Consider the following 17,595-nt stretch of genomic DNA (forward strand, 5'->3'; position numbering starts at 1 on the left):
CCTGAACCTGAACTTTTGTTCTCTGTTCTTGCATAATGATGTCTTGAATCTACATTGTAGTTTACATTACCAGAGTAGCTATAGCAGTGGAACCATACAGGGCTATAATTTCTTTTCCCCCCTCTTTCATCTTAAGATATCATAGAGGAAAAACAATCATAAAAGTAGATGTAACTTGACAGGTCCTTTGATTGAGGATAATTGAAAAAAGAGAATGAGAGTTTGGAGGTAAGAGTTTAGTAATCTTTTTGTATGTTTCGTGGGAGTTGGAATTTTGGTGGAAAGATGAATGTGAGTTTAGAGAGTCAACTCTCACTAATCAATTTCCTGAGAGGGATGGTAATTGGGTGGGAGTTGTGCTTTTAAAGAAAGATAAATAGATCCTCACCGTTCATCATGACTTGTCCTATAATTCTCCACTAAAAAAACATCAACATCGGACAAGGGATATAAATTCTCTCTTTTACTTCCCTTCTTATTTCTCTACACGAACCAAATAAGAGATTGGGACTAAAAGTCAAATTTCCACCTTAATTCCCTCCATAAACTCCTACCACTAATTTCTATGCCCCTTCCCCGTCACTTGCCAAACAAGTTGTGAAAGGAAGACGCAAACAAAATGGCATCAAAAGATATAAATGAGGAGAGTGGAGATCATAATTCACATACGCAAACAGTTTAGATAAGCTCGTTCACTTCCTCCAAAACTAGTAACGCATTGTTTAGATCCAGCGTGTAAAGTTTTGGGATGTCATATCGGATGTTACATGAAGGTATTGTATGGGGTATTCAGATACTAATAAAAAAACAAATCACAGAATCCACTAGTAAACCGCGAGATGAATTTATTAAGCCTAATTAATCCGTCATTAGCACATGTGTGTACTGTAGCACTTTATTATCAAATTATGGACTAATTAGATTTAAAAATTCGTCTCATAAATTAGTCGTAAACTATATAATTAGTTATTTTTTAATATATATTTAATACTCTATATATATGTCTAAACATTTGATGTGATATGGTGTAACGGCTAAAGAAAACTAGGAGGAAAGAGCGCAGGCAATTTCCATTTCCACTTTTTATAGTAATATATAATTTTTATTTTCTTTTCCCCGTCAGTCTCTCTCTCCTCGACTCCCCTCGCTGGTGTCGCGTCGCCTGCTTGCTCCCTCCCTCACTCCCGCATCGAGACGCCGCTTCCCGTCCCCTCCTCTCTCTCTCTCTCTCCTCCCAGCCGCACCCAAACCCTAACCCTAAACCCCTCCCCCACCAACCTCCGCCCAGTCCCCCACCCCCACTGACCTGGCTTCCCACCCCCGACTCGCCACGCTGGCCCGATTCGATCGACGTAGGTGAGCGAGCGAGCTCCCCGACCTCATGATGGCTTTGCCTGCGGGGTGAAGAGAAGAGAAGAGAGGCACAGCAAGCGTCGATGGCATTGGGAGATCTCATGGCGTCCAGGCTCGTCCACTCCTCCTCGTCCTCGCCGTCGCCGTCGCCGTCGCGGTCGACGGCCGCGGCCCCGGCGCCGCCGCTGCCCAATCACCATCACCACCACCAGAACCACAACCATGCTGGGGATGGCCTCCTGGCCGCCAACGGGCCGGAGCCCAGGAACGGGCTGGAGGCTGATGCCGATGTGGAGAAGCCGGCGCCCCCGGCGTACCTGCCCCAGGTGGTCGTGCTGTGCGAGCAGCGCCACGAGCCCGACGGGATCGACGAGGCTGCGGCCGCCGCCGCAGGGCCCTCCACCAGCGGCCTCGTTTCCAAGTGGCGCCCCAAGGACCGGGTAATGGACGTGATGCAGTTTGCAGATGCCGTTTCTTCTGCTTCTTCTGATATTATACTTGGCAATTCGCTGGATTCGGTAACGCCTGGGCTCCGGGGATCTTAGGATAGCAATTAGCTGATTCAGCTTAAAAATGGTAGATTGGGCGCAGCTGCGGGGCGTGTGAAGTGATTACGGCACCTGCCAACTTAGCAATTTAGCATTTATTTAATCAATTTCCGTTACGGAGTACGAATGGACTGCGGTGCTGCCAGATGTAACTCTAGCGAGACCCTGGAAGTCGCGGAATAAGTAACCGCTATGCTCACTTACTCTTGTGAGTAGGACAATCATGAAATGGTGGAATGAGTTATCATCATTTGCCACAGCCTATAATCTTCTTCTTCTTAAGTGTTTCGAAAGGTTGTCGGGGCTGAGGGGCAGGGCTAAATTATAAATTACATGTCGTATTACTCTTTTACTGTGTGACACTGATCATTTCCTTGTTAATAATAATTGATACAAAACGGAACTATTGTGCCCAACGGTGTTGCTATGTTGCTATAGGCTGTAGCATCACTCATGCAAATTCTTAATTTCATTTACCACCTTTATGTAGCATGGTGATCAGTCTTTCGACCTGTATGTCTTGGATAAAAAATAAACGGTATTATTCTGGGTAACCTAACAGGTCCTTTAAATATTGTCATGATCATGGTGTCGTATGCATACCTACATATACAACAAAAATCCAAGCTGGGCGAAAAGTTTTTTTTTTTTATATCGAATAGGCACTTTCACATACCTACATATAATGAATGCTAATAACCCCCTCCAAGTTCCAATTGACACTTCCTATCAGTGACTTGTTGGCATCATATAATTAAAGGGAATACTTAGTCTCACTGGGTTGCTGTTGGTGAAGCTATAAGTTATAGGCAAAATTGCATCAATAACACTCTGAACCATTTTTTGCCCTTTTGCTAACACACTGCTCTCCGATAGCATCGTACTGCTAAAGGAAATGCCTCAATTTTGCCAAAGTTCAAACATGGACAGAGTCTGGATCATGTCGTTTATTAGCCATTGGCCCAGTTAAAGTTAGCTGACCGCAATCTGTTGATGTCACTGGAGGCTTAAGAGCTTCCACTGTAACAAAGTTGGCATGAAAGCGCATTGTTGTTTCAGGGTCACCACATTGTGCATGTTGCAATGGCTTGAAGCACCAGATGGGAAATAGGGTGTTTCAGTTCATGGCAACAGACATATGTGATTGATAGATAGGAGGTTTTGACTATAAAGATGAGGTTTCTGTACATGGAGTGGAAATCAATTTAACATTATTAGCCTTGAAGTCCTTGGGCAAAGGCAATTTCTACATATGTACGTACAGATGTTCCATTTTCCTTAGATTCTTTTTGGAATTTTGCAGTAACTATGTACCATGTAAAATAAGCTGTCCTTTCACCTTTGAGACAAAGTCCCTTAGGTTTGCAGCTTATATTTACTTGTCCAAGGATCATGTTGAAAGTCAACAGCACTGCTGAGCTTATTTCTTCTATTTACTATTCTAATTCCCTGTCTGTTTTGCTTGGTGTATTGTTCTGCATCATTACTGATTTAGTCATAATGGAATTTGTAACTATTCTATCATTTCTTTTGTCTGGCCATGGGACGCTTTGTTAGTTCTTATAAGTTTTCTGCATCTTTTACATGATCTTTACTAACAATGGATTTTGTAGCGCAGATGAAGACGGGATGTGTTGCACTTGTAGTATGTTTAAACATAAGTGTGGATCCACCTGATGTAATTAAAATTTCCCCTTGTGCAAGAATGGAGTGCTGGATAGGTAAATTTTTAGTTGATTATATATTTCCAAATTTCAAATTAGTTGGGAAAAAGATCCAGTAAATGAACTGCTTTTGACCATTTGAATGAAACTGTGTCCTTTTTTTTAACCAATTGCATTTCTGAATTCCAGACGAGAGCATATTGTTAATTAGAAGTACACAACAATAACAAAGCCATTTAGCCCCAAGCTTGTTGGGATAGTGTAGATGAAACCCAACATGAGCAACAGGGAAACAAAAGGGAAAAAGCTTATATAAATATATACAAGGAATCAACATTATTAATATTATTAAAGGATCTAAAGTCTTGTTCATGCTTCATGGTTCAGGCATGTAGATAGCTGATTTCAATGTTCTTCCACCAAAGCACAATCTTTGCGTACATTCAATCCTTTCAAATAATTGTTTCTTTCGGTATATTGTTAATTTGAAGTAAATAGCAAGAAGGAAACTATCTGGCACCTACTGTTCAATAGTTTTTAGATGAAAACTATCCCCTTTTAAATTTCAAGCTGACAATTGGCATTTAATTGTAAAGGAATTAAAATTTTCTAGTGTAAGATACTGCATCTATTGGCCATAGTCATGAAGATATATACTTATTTATTAGCCTTTGTGATGATTATTTTGTCAAGAAGTTGTTACCAGATTTTAGACAACAATTGTAACTTACATTTGTTGATAGGTTTGCACTTCAATACTGTTATTGCACTCGGTGCAGTTTCCTTGAGGTATGTTCATAGATCTTAATTCCTTTCTTTTCAGATCCTTTTTCTATGGCACCTCCTAAAGCCCTTGATACTATTGGAAAAACGTTGCATTCACAGTATGAGCGCTGGCAACCTAAGGTGAGGAACTTGCTTTCTTGTTTAACTTCAATCTTATTTTGGTGAGGATTATTTGCATCTTCATATCCTAACACCACTTGCAGGCTCGATACAAGCTTAAGCTGGACCCAACAGTGGAGGAAGTTAAGAATCTTTGCAATACTTGCCGCAAATATGCCAGATCAGAGAGAGTCCTTTTCCATTATAATGGCCATGGCGTACCAAAGCCTACATCTAATGGTGAGATTTGGGTGTTTAACAAGGTAATATTATGAAGACACTGTATTACTTGCCGTGCGTGCCTTATCATAGGCGTCTCTGATAAAATAAAATTGTTGTTTTTGCATTTTGTTGCAGAGTTACACACAGTATATTCCACTTCCAATTACTGATCTTGAGTCATGGCTAAAGACACCTTCCATTTATGTTTTTGATTGCTCAGTGGCTGGAATTATTGTGAAAGCTTTTCTAGAGGTATGCTACATGCTTCTAATTAACATATGTTTCTCTGTGCTTGAAGATGAAGGTTATCATGATTTATGGGCTTGTTTTGTTTTCGTTCCTGGATTGTCTAATATTCAAAGTGACTTTTGTTTACTTCAGCGCCTAGACTGGAGTTCTAGCTCCTCTGCATCTGCACAGAAGGACTGCATTCTTCTTGCTGCCTGTGAGGCACATCAAAGTCTTCCTCAGAGTGCAGAATTTCCTGCTGATTTGTTTACGGCTTGCCTCACAACACCCATCAAAATGGCTTTGCACTGGTTCTCTTTCTCTCTCTCTCTTCCTCTCTCTTCTCTGTTTGTGCATGGATATTTGTGTGGACAATTCCTTATTTCTTATTCTCCTTTTCTTAGCATGTTGTGCTTACATGGGGACATACCTATAAACCTTGCAGGTTTTGTAAGCGATCATTACTCCGTGATTCTCTGGATCTTTCTCTTATTGACCAAATTCCTGGAAGGCAAAATGACCGTAAAACTCTTCTTGGGGAGCTCAATTGGATTTTTACTGCTATAACAGATACAATTGCATGGAATGTTCTTCCTCATGGTATGGTGTGTGCGATATATAATTTTGGGGAACAAGAAAACTAGAGAAGATTATTCAAGTTCAAAATAAATGTCAGCTTATTTTGGGTTTATGATACAAGTTTCACTGTGCAGATCTGTTCCAAAGGCTTTTCAGGCAAGATCTTCTTGTTGCTAGTCTCTTTCGTAACTTCTTGCTTGCTGAGAGAATCATGCGATCAGCAAGTTGTACTCCAGTTTCTTATCCGTTGTTACCCCCAACACATCAACACCATATGTGGTAACTAGCCCGACAAGCCCTTCTGTTTTTGTATTAACTACCTTTTGTGTGTTTTGTAACATGCTAAATCCCAGGGATGCATGGGACATGGCTGCTGAGATTTGCCTTTCCAAGCTTCCTGAGTTAATTGCTGATCCAAATGCGGAGTTTCAGGTTGTACTCATCATTTAGCATTTCAAGAAATATCAGTAGTTTTTGCTGGTATTGTTTTGACATTTGAATACAAGCATTTCAGTATTGCTAATTTCATTCTCTCCTCCAAACCAGCCAAGTCCGTTTTTTACGGAACAGCTGACGGCTTTCGAAGTGTGGCTTGATCATGGCTCCGAGGACAAGAAACCTCCTGAACAGTTACCCATAGTTCTTCAGGTAAGACATTTTGGTTTTACACTTATATATAGTTCTTCAGGTAAGACATTTTGGTTTTACACTTACATTCAAGCCAATTATTTGTAAAGCCCAGTTTAACTTTGTAACCTTATTGCCCTTCACTTTTCTGCTATATTTTTAATTTGGTAAAATGTTTTACATTCATATCTGCTACTCCCTCCAATTACAAAAGACTACCGTTTTGGGTTGTGTTCAGCTAACCTATCAAAAAAAATTGGATTGTTAATTACTCTGTACATTGAGATTGGACATTTGAAAATGTTATGGGTAGATTTGTCCCAAAACATATACTCATAATCATATAATTTTACTATTCTTATATACTGTAGTACAACATTACTTGGCAAATTTATGTTTTGTGGATCATGGCAACACCGAAATGACACTGTTTTATGACTGGAGGGATCATATTTCTTTTCTTGTTTTATTTTCTTTCTTACATCTTATCTTTTTTGCAGGTCCTGCTTAGTCAATCACACAGATTTAGAGCGCTTGTTCTGCTCGGAAGATTTCTTGACATGGGGCCATGGGCTGTTGATTTGGTTGTACTGACCTCTTATGCATGAAATGCTTGTTGTTTTTTCTCTTTAGTTTTTAACCTCTGGCACTTCATTGTCGTAGGCCCTGTCTGTCGGAATATTTCCTTATGTACTCAAACTGCTTCAAACAAGTGCAATGGAGTTGCGTCAAATTCTTGTGTTTATATGGACAAAAATTCTCTCTCTTGATAAGGTATGCGCTCTTCATTGTAATCTTTTGACAGTTCTTTTGTTGTCTTATATTCAGTTGTTTAACATGTAGCTTTTTCCCAAATGACAGTCGTGCCAGGTTGACTTGGTTAAAGATGGAGGACATGCATATTTTGTTAGGTTTCTTGACAGTTTGGATGCTTACCCAGAACAGCGTGCAATGGCTGCTTTTGTTTTAGCAGTCATTGTGGATGGGCATAGGACGGGTCAAGAGGCTTGTATGAATGCAGGCCTAATAGATGTTTGCCTGCGACACCTGCAACCTGAGAATCCTCATGATTCACATACAGAACCTTTACTTTTACAGTGGCTTTGCTTATGCCTTGGAAAACTCTGGGAAGATTTCCCTGATGTTCAGCTACTTAGTTTGCAAACAAATACACCTGAATTTGTAATATGTTTACTCTCGGAGCCTCAACCTGAGGTATGATGCCTTCATATCATGTCTACTCTTTCTTTTGCCTACTTGACAAGATACATATTAAACATTTGGTCTTGCCAGGTCAGAGCTGCTGCTGTTTTTGCACTTGGGACTCTCCTGGATACTACATCAAATGGTGCTGATGATGATTCTGATGATGATGAAAAGGTGAAAGCTGAAATAAATGTAGTTAGAAGCCTTCTGCAGATATCTTCAGATGCTAGTCCCCTTGTTCGATCTGAGGTTGCTATAGGTATGTGCATTGGAAAATTATACTGTTTTTCCTAGAGCACTTCTTTTAGTATGTTGAACATAGGGGATTTCTTTTAATCTTATATGGCAATCATTTTGAGTTGATCTCTTGTTTTTCCAGCTCTTACTCGCTTTGCGTTGGGTCACAACAAACATCTCAAATCTGTTGTGGCTGAGTATTGGAAACCTCAATCCAATTCATTGCTGAAGTCACTACCATCATTGGCAAATATAAGTAATCCAAGCAATGTTTACAGTCCCAACAATATTCTACAAGGCAGCATTGGTCCTGTGCTGAGGGTTGGCAGTGATAGCAGTGCCGCTGGTCGTGATGGAAGAATTTCTACAAGTAGCCCAATTGCAACAAGTAGCATCATGCATGGCTCTCCCCAGTCAGATGATTCTTCCCAACACTCTGATTCTGGCATATTACTGAGAGAGAATGCTAGTAATGGTGGTCTCGGCTACACTAGGTCGAGGCCTGTTGATAATGTCATTTATTCTCAATTTATATCAACTATGTGTTCTTTTGCTAAAGATCCTTACCCAAGAATTGCAACTATTGGTCGGAGAGCACTGTCCCTTATAGGTGTTGAACAAGTAGTCATGAAAAATACTAGATTTAACAGTGGAGGTGCACATCGGGGAGAGACATCTGCTTCAAACTTTGGAATGGCACGCTCTTCGTCCTGGCTTGATACGAATTCTGGTAAGTTATTATCACTTTCCTTACTATGTGCTTGGACGTTGAAACACCTTACTTGATTGGGTGTTCAGAGAAAGTCAAGAATTCTTGAATCGAGTTTCTTATATTTTGCAGGAAGCAACTTGATAAAATTTAGGACCCCTCCTGTTAGCCCCCCTCAGCATGATTATCTTCCAGGATTACGCCGAGTGTGTTCTATGGAGTTTGGACAACATCCTATAAATTCACCTGATGGCTTAGCTGATCCCCTTTTAAGCTCCGCTGCAGCTCCCAGTAATGCTGAACTAAGTATACTTCCCCAATCAACAATTTACAACTGGAGTTGTGGTCACTTCTCTAGGCCTCTTTTAACTGGCTCTGATGATAATGAAGAATCAAATGCCAGAAGGGAAGAGAGAGAACGAGTTGCACTAGATTATATTGCTAAGTGCCAGCGCTCCTGTATGTGGACATACATTAGTCTGCATTACATTCATTCTTCTTGTTGGTTTCCTTGATTATTTATCTGTTATTTTTTTTGGTTGTTCACCCTTGGAATAGCAGCTTGCAAGATGACAAGCCAAATTGCTAGTTGGGATACGAGATTTGAGTTGGGAACAAAAACAGCTTTATTGTTGCCATTTTCTCCAATCGTTGTTGCAGCTGATGAAAATGAGCAAATAAGGTGAAATAATTATTGCAATTAAAAATCCTAGTGCCTGAAATACACTGCTGCAATTCTGCTGAAGTTCTGTCTCATGCCAGAGTGTGGAACTACGACGATGCGCTGCCAGTGAACTCTTATCAAAACCATAATTGGTCAGACAGAGGGCTATCCAAACTTTTGTTGATCAATGAGCTTGATGAGAGCTTGCTTTTAGCTGCCTCAAGTACACCTCTCTTCTCTATGTTTTTCTTTCTACACTTATCTTCTACCATTGCATTGTCTAATTTTCATGTTGCAGGTGATGGAAATGTACGTGTATGGAAAAATTTTGCTCAAAAGGGAGGACAGAAACTTGTAACGGCTTTCTCATCAGTTCAGGGACATCGAGCTGCTGGTCACAGTATTGTGATTGACTGGCAGCAGCAATCTGGTTATCTTGTAATGTTCTATTTCCCCCCCTGTAGTTCTAGTATGTATTTTTTACACATTGCATGTTCTAATACAGGATTTGCTCTCCTTTGTTGTCCAATAGTATGCATCTGGTGACATGTCTTCCATCTTGGTATGGGATCTTGACAAGGAACAACTTCTCAGCACTATTCAGTCATCTGGTGATAGTGCCATTTCTTCACTGGTGAGTTTTTATTGCCATGCGCTGATCAGAGAAATTGGAACATTTGTTCAAGCAACTTCTTATTTGTTATTTGACTAGGCTATATGTTGCACTTTATCACTGAGGAAATAACCAGTTAACCATAGATTTGTTATTCTGTGTTTTGTGTTATGTGGTTCATGCTGTATACTTGATGTTCCCGTCGTATATTAATCAATAACTTAGAACATCAATCTGTAACTGTATTTCACTGCTAGTCATTGGATACCATGGATTCCAGGGGGGTTGTATTTGATAGTCAAATTGTGACAAATAATAATACACATGGTTGAATTAGGTACATCTGCATGCTGAGTTGTTAATAGAGGTAAAATGGAGTCACAATATTCCTTCATGAAGGTTGATGGTGCACATGCGTCCTCCTAGAATTCTAGTAATTGTGTGCGCTTCAAAGTTTCTATGAGTGAAAGTGTCTTTTGGTGCTGCTTTCTGTAGGAAAAGTTGTGAACTTGTCTCAAGTAGGTTGAACAATGTGAGCAAGAGTTGAATTTGCCAAGGGATTCGCTCATGTCCAGTGGCGGACCTAGAATTGGGTCATGACTAGGGCCCAATTTTAAGAGTGAAAGGGCACATCTATATATGTCATGTAAAATAGCTACTGTGAAGGAAAATTTTCAAATTGAGAAGTTGCTTCAACTTTGAAAATAACATGGAACATACAAAAATAAATACATAGTGAAAATTTAGTGCATTGGCATCTTCCATGTCCTCATCACTGACCTAAATTTTTACAAGATGTAAGAGTTAATAAGAAAAGGGACAAGCAAAAATGTAACCCTACTTATTGATAATGCATTTGTAACTTGAATGTAACATACCACAAGTACTACTACTAGATAGTTTAGGTAACTTCTTCTACGGGTCTTCAATTTTTGAAAATGATATAAGATGTCATTGTTTTTAATGGCTGTAAATATACCCCGCTCAATATATACAACATACCGTGCTATGATTCAACCACTCATCTTCATCTTATTCCGAGAATCAATCTTGACAATCTTCATAGCTTAGAAAACCCTTTCTATTGTGTCAGTTGCAACAATTAAAATCAAGGCAACTCAATGAGGTGATGAACCAATCTGTAATTTTAGATTCTAATTTCAGTTTTCAATCCAATTGAATATGTACGACGACATTTATACAACTCTACATAGAGTTGGAAACTTGGATTAAAATTTAGTAGAGAAATAGTGGCTGCTCCTGCTGCTCTGCTTGTGTGCTCTTGGGGGCCTATGCGGCCGTGCTGCCTGTGCAGGTGCTGAGCCGGGCCGCCGGTGCGACGCTGCCCCCCGCCCCCCCCCCCCCCCCCTGGAGGCTGCAGTCACGCCATGTCACACTGTGCAGTGGTCAGCCGGTCTCCCTGGCTCGCACGCTAGCGCAGCAGCACCTTGATGGTCGCCCAACTCCAGCTGGCCAACTGAGAAATCGATTTGCTAATTTGGCTCACCAGCTGAGGACTGGTGGAAGGCGAGTGATGGTGTGGCCGTGCGGGGCACTGGTGGGTGATAGCGCAAGCCAGAGGAGCGATCGCTGTGTCCTAGTCGGCCTGGGTGGCTGGATGGTGCTGTCTGTTGGGCTGACTTGTGAAGTATATGGGCCAAAAATAAACAGGGTATACTTGGGGGTCCTGGGCCACGACAAGGGCCACGGCCCTAGGCCCAGGTCCGCCCCTGCTCATGTCATGTCTTAAACTATGTTCTTTTACTAACCAAAAAAATAAATACTGTGCTGCAGTAGTCCAATGTGATGGTTTTGTCACAATATCTTCTTCTCCTCTAATGTTCTCAAGGACACATTTTTTATCTATAGGCGTGAAATTAGCTGTTTGATTACTTTTATGTATGTGATTCTTGCTTATTGCAGCAAGTTTTATTTTAATCTGATTTGCATTGTTTTTTATCAAGCAGTTGAGCATGACCTTGTTTCTTCTTTTTCAGTCTGCATCTCAGGTCTGCTCTGGGCATTTTGCTGCTGGTTTTGCTGATGGTTCTGTCAGAATATATGACGTTCGCTCTCCTGATAGGTTAGTACAATAGTATCTACATCCTCTGGCCTGCATTTGATGCATAGGATCCATATGTGCCCTATGAAATGTCCAGCTTTCCTCTTTCTTTTCTGGCACCCTAATTATTTTTACTCTGAATATTCTTTTTCTATACTGTAGGGTTGTCTATATGGCCAGGCCACATGCACCAAGAACAGAAAAGGTTGTAGGCATAGGGTTTCAACCTGGATTTGATCCATACAAGGTAAATACTACCACAACTTACATTGCTATGTTTTAGATTTTCATTGTTGAAGCAACTATAAGGTATTTTGTAGTTGTCTGGGCTTGCTTTTGCTTAAGCTTTACAATTCTCCCTTTGTACTATTTATTTATGGTATCACAGATTGTAAGTGCATCTCAAGCTGGAGACATTCAGTTTCTCGATGTTAGAAGGGCAGCAGAACCCTACCTGACTATTGAGGCACACAGGGGTTCACTTACAGCATTAGCGGTTCATCGGCATGCCCCAGTTGTTGCTAGTGGCTCAGCCAAGCAGATGATTAAAGTGTTTAGTCTTGAAGGAGAGCAGTTGACAATAATTCGCTACCAGCCATCTTTTATGGGCCAAAGAATAGGCAGTGTAAACTGCCTTTCTTTTCACCCATACAAATCACTCCTAGCTGCTGGCACTGGTGATAACGGCCTTGTCTCTATCTACGCTGAGGAAAATTACAAGTAAGATGAGGCCTACATCTCATGACAATGCAGCCACAACACAATCGGTAGGCCTTGTGTTTTTGGCCAAGTGATGCTCCCCACAGCATGGTCCAGCTACAAGATCCAAGATGATGTGAAGCCTTGTCACAGAGACGGTGTGTATCGCCTGTTGGACGACGTGTGTAATTTGTAAGATACAGCCAAGATTTGTTAGCCTCCTTGCAGAAGGTTTGTGGAACCCCTACCCTGATCCTGTCATTGAACTCGGAGGCTCCCCCAAAATAATTAATCATACCTAGGTTAACCAAAATGTAAATAGACACCGCATTCGGGTTGTCTGTAGCCATCATGCTTCCTTTTTCAAGTGTAAAAAGGTTTGAAGATGCTTGATATGATAAATCAGGTTTGGTAGGGGCTGCTGCCTGGGCAAGTGGGGTTGTGCATATGGGCCCAGGTAGAATGCTTGCACATGTCTGCTCACAGATGATGTTGAATAGAGATAGATGCATTTGTCCAGCTAATATAGCGCTAGATGGGGTTAGCTATGGCCTGCATGAATGAAGGAATTGCATTGTAACCATTGGAGAGTGTCCATTTGTATATATGAATCTTGTCTGTACAGTTGTAATCCGTGGAAATGGTGTGTTTTATGTCGGTGCATTTTAATAGAGATGAGCTGAGGTGCTGGAAAACTGTAATCCCCTGTGATGGTCCCTGTGCTGTTCAGCCTGATTGATGGAAGAGGACGCGTGAACCTTGAGTGATTGATTCTCTGCCTCATCGGCATTCTGTACAGCAGACGGCAGCGTCGTTGGATTGATGCGCTTGGGATGGTTGTCATAATAGTGTATATTGTATGGAAGACTTCACTTAGCGTTAAGTGAACACCAGTCTGCAATTATGAGGAAGCAGGGATGGGAGGGAATAGTGCACTTGAGAGGCCTTTTGATGGCCTTGCTAATGACCTAGTGTTAAAGGAGATTGGAGTAAAAAGAGGATTCAGAAGCGACATTGGGGATTTCGGTACCAGGCAGCTTCAGCTCTGTTAAGTGTTCTACACTCTGCTTTGGGACCAAGTCACAATATTTTGGCCGCACAAATCTCCCTGGTGTTGCAAAAGGAAAAACATTTATAACCATCAGAAAGGAGGCACTGACTATTATGCAGCCTGTGCTGGCCATGGAGATGCATACTTGATGTTTGTAGATGTGTTTGTGTTTGTAGTCAGTGGGCTAAATGAAGATGAAATGTACCGAGAATCATGTGTTGTCATCAAGTGCTACAATTTACGAACTCCCAACTCGGTTTGGCATGTTGTATGCTGCTGCCGCCTTAACGAAATTGGATCGCTTGTGATATGCTCCCTTGCCGCAGCGCAAGTTTTTGTTCTGGAACAGCAGCGTCACTGTCACTGAGCATTTAGCCTTGTCGCAGCGGCGACCGCGCGCCGCACCACCAATCCCGTGCTGGTGCTGCGACTGCGACCCTCTTCCGCACCACCCACGGCCGCTTCGTCGCCGCCCACGGCACGACCGGCGCCCTCCTGGCCGCGCTGCTGCTGCTGCTGCTCGTCCCTCTGTTGCATTTCTTTACAGCGCCATTACGCCGGTGTGTGTCGTGTCGTGTCCTCCTCGCCGTAGCTGGCGCATAGGAGAGACCGTCACCGGCGACGGCGAGTGTTTGCTTCCGAGGCAGCCGCGACTGACAGGTGGGGCCACCGTTCAATGGGACCAGCTTGCAATTCGGACAAGACGCGAATTTTTGGGGTGAAAGAAAGGATTCCCCAAGAAGCATCGCACAGAAACAGAACCCTCTCTGCTCCTCGCACCCTCACGCTCCAAGGCGGCGGCGGCGGCGCCGCGATGGACGGCGGCGGCGGGGCCTCGCCCGATGCCACCATCTGCATCGCCCCTGGCCCTGGGCCCATCGTCGCGGTCGCCCCCGCCGGGATCAGTAAGTTGCCCCAACCCTTCCTTCCCTTCCCCTCTCGCCAAGCGCATCTCACTCTTGCCGATTCGCGCAATTTCTGAGATGATAAACTGCTAGCACCTCTACCTCGTTGCTAAGTACTCCTACAACTGCTTACCCGTCCTTAGTCCATCCTTAGCAGAGTGTCTGCAAACAGCTCCAAATTTCTCTTCTTATTCACCAACATTGTTTTCTTAGCTGCTGCGTGCTTGATTTGGCACAGGGGTTGAGAACTGCTACGTGTTCAAGAGCCGGCTGCAGGAGTACGCGCAGAAGGCTGGCCTTCCGACCCCGGAGTACCACACCCTCAAGGAAGGCCCGTCCCACGAACCTGTCTTCAAGTCCACGGTGTTGGTGAACAACACCAGGTACGAGTCGCTGCATGGGTTCTTCAGCCGGAAGGCGGCGGAGCAGTCGGCCGCAGAAGTCGCGCTCATGGAGATAACCATGTCTGCTCCGGTGGCCGTGACAAGAAGCATCCCAGCAGTTGTAAGTTACTCTCCCTTTTTTTTGGCAGATACGGTGGCTAAAGATTATAAGTGTATACAAAACTATCATTGAAAAGGAAAATCTGTTTGTTCTTTGAATTTCAAGGTGTATGTAAATGAGTGATGATCTGGAAAATCAGAGCCTAATAGGAAAAAGCAAACTGCCTCATTCATAGTTATGCTGCTGCCTAAAACATATTATACATGCTTCTTCAAAACACATAGGTCCAATCCTATCTAGTACCTGATGTGCTTTCTTCACTTCTTTTTATTTTTTACGGATGTGAGAGTATCTGAAGTCTCCTATATTAACTTGGCAGTGGGAACCTTGCATCAAATTTATTGCAAGTATGCTAATGGCACTATTCTTTTCAAGTAATGTAAATTAGTTTAACTGTGGTTGTCTAGTACTCTAGTGGTACCTGAGTACTGTCACAAAAGTTTGTTTTAGGTTTCATGGCATTTCCCCAATAATATTCATTGGTCCTATTATTTATCTGTAATTGCTGACATCAAGGTTCCCTCTAAGTACGAGAATTAGTTATAAAGATGCTTTCAGTCTCATTCTGCCCAGTTTATGAACCATGAACTATGCATAGCTCACAACATGGTGATTAAATTAAGTTACCATGAGACATGAACCGTTCATAGCTCAACTTGTGAATTCGGACGACTAAATTAGCATAGCATTGCCGGATCTCTTCTTGATTGACATGTTTCTTTGATACATCTTACTATGCTTTGCAGCAAGAAACTGGCCTGTGCAAGAATCTTGTTCAGGAGTATGCTCAGAAGATGAATTACGCCATTCCATCTTATATTTGCACTAAACAAGCTTTAGGTGTAGCTCCTTTCATATGCACCGTTGAGATTGGTGGCATACAATACATTGGTGCTGCAGCTAGAACAAAGAAGGAGGCAGAGATAAAAGCTGCCCGAACTGCTCTTCTTGCAATCCAGGGTAATTTTTTTAGCATTCAGTCCAAGGGCATCCGTTGTGCAAACGTTATCACTACTTTGTCGCTCTGACTTGGATTTTGGGTCATAAATGGGCGATGCTTGTTGCAGGTCAATCAGAAGGTTGTGCAAATGGTGCTAAAAAGTACATTGTTGTTCCTGGACAAAGGCCGGTTAAGGAGACAGATAAAAAGCCAATTGAAACCCCCAAACCACTTAAAGTCAAGAAACGTGGTTCCAGAAGGAAATGGAACAAGAGGAAAATTATGGGGATGGCTGACCAAATTGTTGACGCTGAAAAGCATGTAGAGGAGGGGCTTGGAATGCTTCTACACTATGACTATGAGGAAGCTAGAAGAATAGAATCTGAGTTATCTAGAGATACTGCAATGGTTCAATTTAACAAGGAAGTTATAATGATGCAACCTGGTGAGGGAGATAGGATAGTACAACCGGAGTCACCCAGAGATCCTGCAAAGGTCCAACACAACAATGAAGCTAGAAGTGTTGAACAGGACCCACTCAGCAACACTGAAGTGGTGATGCCTAACAATGAAGCTATAACTATAGAGCATGAGTCAGTGAGCGCTTATGTACCATTGCAATCTAATGGGGATTCTACAGATGTGAAGGAGGCAAAGCACCTCACACTGGTGAACGGGTTCAACCTAACTAGGAACCTATTTTTGGAGAAAGCAAATCTTCCTGAACGGGAAAACTAAAATGTAGGAAAGGCATGCATTGGTGCAGGCTAATAAGTCCATTGGAGGTCTATTGTCCTAAAATAATTTGTGGTGATTGACTCCAGTTGCAAGGGCCTTGCAATGTTAATGGTGTCTCGGCACGCCAAAAACTGAGCTGTCCAGTTTAGAGAGAATTGAGGGTAGGGAAGAGGGTGTGTCATGTGTGTGCCTGTGGAGGGATAGATGAGAGTATGTGAACCGAGGTAGCTAGTTTATGTTTGTTGTCATTAGCCGGTTGTATTTGGTCAGGTTTTCCCTGTCATATTGGTGACCTGTGCTTACATGTGCAATAAATTTGAGGTAGCCGATCCAAGCCTCCACTTGGCCACTGGATGGTTGCTGAAATGATGTTATTCATCTTCATTATTTTAAATTCTCTTATGTCAAATTATGAATGGGCAAACAACAAACTGAGCAGTACCCTTTTCTGCACTTGCAAGCATTGTGCACCAAATGCCCAAACGGCAGTTAATCTATTTTCAGGAGTAATGCGTGTGGTTGCCCGGCAAAAAAAGCATTTCACTATTTACATTCGCTTCGAACACAAAGTGCCGTTGCCCGGCTACCCCTGAAGTATTTCAACAACCCCTGGTACCCTATTAACAAAACATTTCTGAATGGCTAGATCTCAACAGTGCTGTAACCTTGCGCCTTCTGCACTTGATTCTCAGCCATCTTCCTCCTGGTATCTTCTGCAGACCGCCACTCTCCATCTTCAGCGTAGACATGCGACACGACAGTGAGACATCTGCGGCGGCATCACTGTTCGGTGCCATTCTCAGTTCAGGATCTGTTCTGCTGCAACCTGCAAGCAGATTTGAGTTCTTTGTTCCCATGGATCCGGCAACCGCCTCCATACCGCACGCCATGGTTGGAACGGCATTGCCTCAACGAGTATAAGTCGTCAGTCCTCTTCGCGCCAGGAGGCCAATCAGGCAAACATAATTGGGCCCTGTTGGGTTCATGCCATGCGCGGACAGCATGGAGCTGAGGCTTCCCCGGTTCTGTTCGAGTGGCAACATGTTCAGAGTCCACCTGACGTGTCAATGACGCAGATCCCAGCCTCGCCCCCGGGCAACTGAAGACTCTCTGCTCCAGGATGATTGGCGCTGATGTTCTGTGTCCACTGCCCAGCAACAG

At 42.7% G+C, this 17,595-nt stretch overlaps 2 protein-coding genes across 4 annotated transcripts; both read left to right on the forward strand.

The window, feature by feature from the left end:
• Positions 1–1,198: 1,198 nt before the first annotated feature.
• On the forward strand, positions 1,199–12,916 carry LOC136505178 (regulatory-associated protein of TOR 1). 3 transcript variants are annotated; one of them, XM_066500292.1, is made up of 23 exons: positions 1,206–1,793; positions 3,520–3,622; positions 4,389–4,471; positions 4,555–4,713; positions 4,808–4,924; positions 5,054–5,211; positions 5,346–5,500; positions 5,614–5,758; positions 5,833–5,911; positions 6,026–6,127; positions 6,607–6,690; positions 6,770–6,880; positions 6,968–7,321; positions 7,400–7,571; positions 7,692–8,279; positions 8,391–8,717; positions 8,817–8,940; positions 9,021–9,145; positions 9,221–9,360; positions 9,455–9,556; positions 11,533–11,618; positions 11,760–11,844; positions 11,986–12,916. In XM_066500292.1, exons 1-23 carry the CDS (start codon positions 1,437–1,439, stop codon positions 12,319–12,321), a joined length of 4,092 nt encoding a protein of 1,363 aa, XP_066356389.1. In that variant the 5' UTR covers positions 1,206–1,436; the 3' UTR covers positions 12,322–12,916. The 3 variants fall into 3 exon arrangements, with proteins under 3 accessions (XP_066356388.1, XP_066356389.1, XP_066356391.1); XM_066500294.1 differs by having other exon boundaries at positions 1,207–1,793; positions 8,820–8,940; XM_066500291.1 differs by having other exon boundaries at positions 1,199–1,793; positions 9,021–9,360.
• Positions 12,917–13,688: 772 nt separating this feature from the next.
• On the forward strand, positions 13,689–16,812 carry LOC136505179 (double-stranded RNA-binding protein 8-like). The gene is made up of 4 exons (XM_066500295.1): positions 13,689–14,252; positions 14,491–14,756; positions 15,503–15,716; positions 15,824–16,812. The coding sequence occupies exons 1-4, from the start codon at positions 14,024–14,026 to the stop codon at positions 16,432–16,434; spliced, it is 1,320 nt and encodes a 439-aa protein (XP_066356392.1). The 5' UTR covers positions 13,689–14,023; the 3' UTR covers positions 16,435–16,812.
• Positions 16,813–17,595: the final 783 nt, after the last annotated feature.

This window comes from Miscanthus floridulus, chromosome 14, assembly GCF_019320115.1.
Source record: "Miscanthus floridulus cultivar M001 chromosome 14, ASM1932011v1, whole genome shotgun sequence".
Lineage (NCBI taxonomy): Eukaryota > Viridiplantae > Streptophyta > Magnoliopsida > Poales > Poaceae > Miscanthus > Miscanthus floridulus.

What these genes read in the sequence shown, in the direction of transcription:
- LOC136505179 (XM_066500295.1), top strand. Translation starts at nt 14,024, where the DNA reads ATGGGACCAGCTTGCAATTCGGACAAGACGCGAATTTTTGGGGTGAAA. An exon ending in GGTCGCCCCCGCCGGGATCA is followed by an intron (nt 14,253 to 14,490) that starts GTAAGTTGCCCC and finishes GATTTGGCACAG; the next exon opens with GGGTTGAGAACTGCTACGTG. An exon ending in TGCTCTTCTTGCAATCCAGG is followed by an intron (nt 15,717 to 15,823) that starts GTAATTTTTTTA and finishes TGCTTGTTGCAG; the next exon opens with GTCAATCAGAAGGTTGTGCA.
- LOC136505178 (XM_066500291.1), top strand. Translation starts at nt 1,437, where the DNA reads ATGGCATTGGGAGATCTCATGGCGTCCAGGCTCGTCCACTCCTCCTCG. An exon ending in AGATTTGGGTGTTTAACAAG is followed by an intron (nt 4,714 to 4,807) that starts GTAATATTATGA and finishes ATTTTGTTGCAG; the next exon opens with AGTTACACACAGTATATTCC. An exon ending in TTGTGAAAGCTTTTCTAGAG is followed by an intron (nt 4,925 to 5,053) that starts GTATGCTACATG and finishes TGTTTACTTCAG; the next exon opens with CGCCTAGACTGGAGTTCTAG.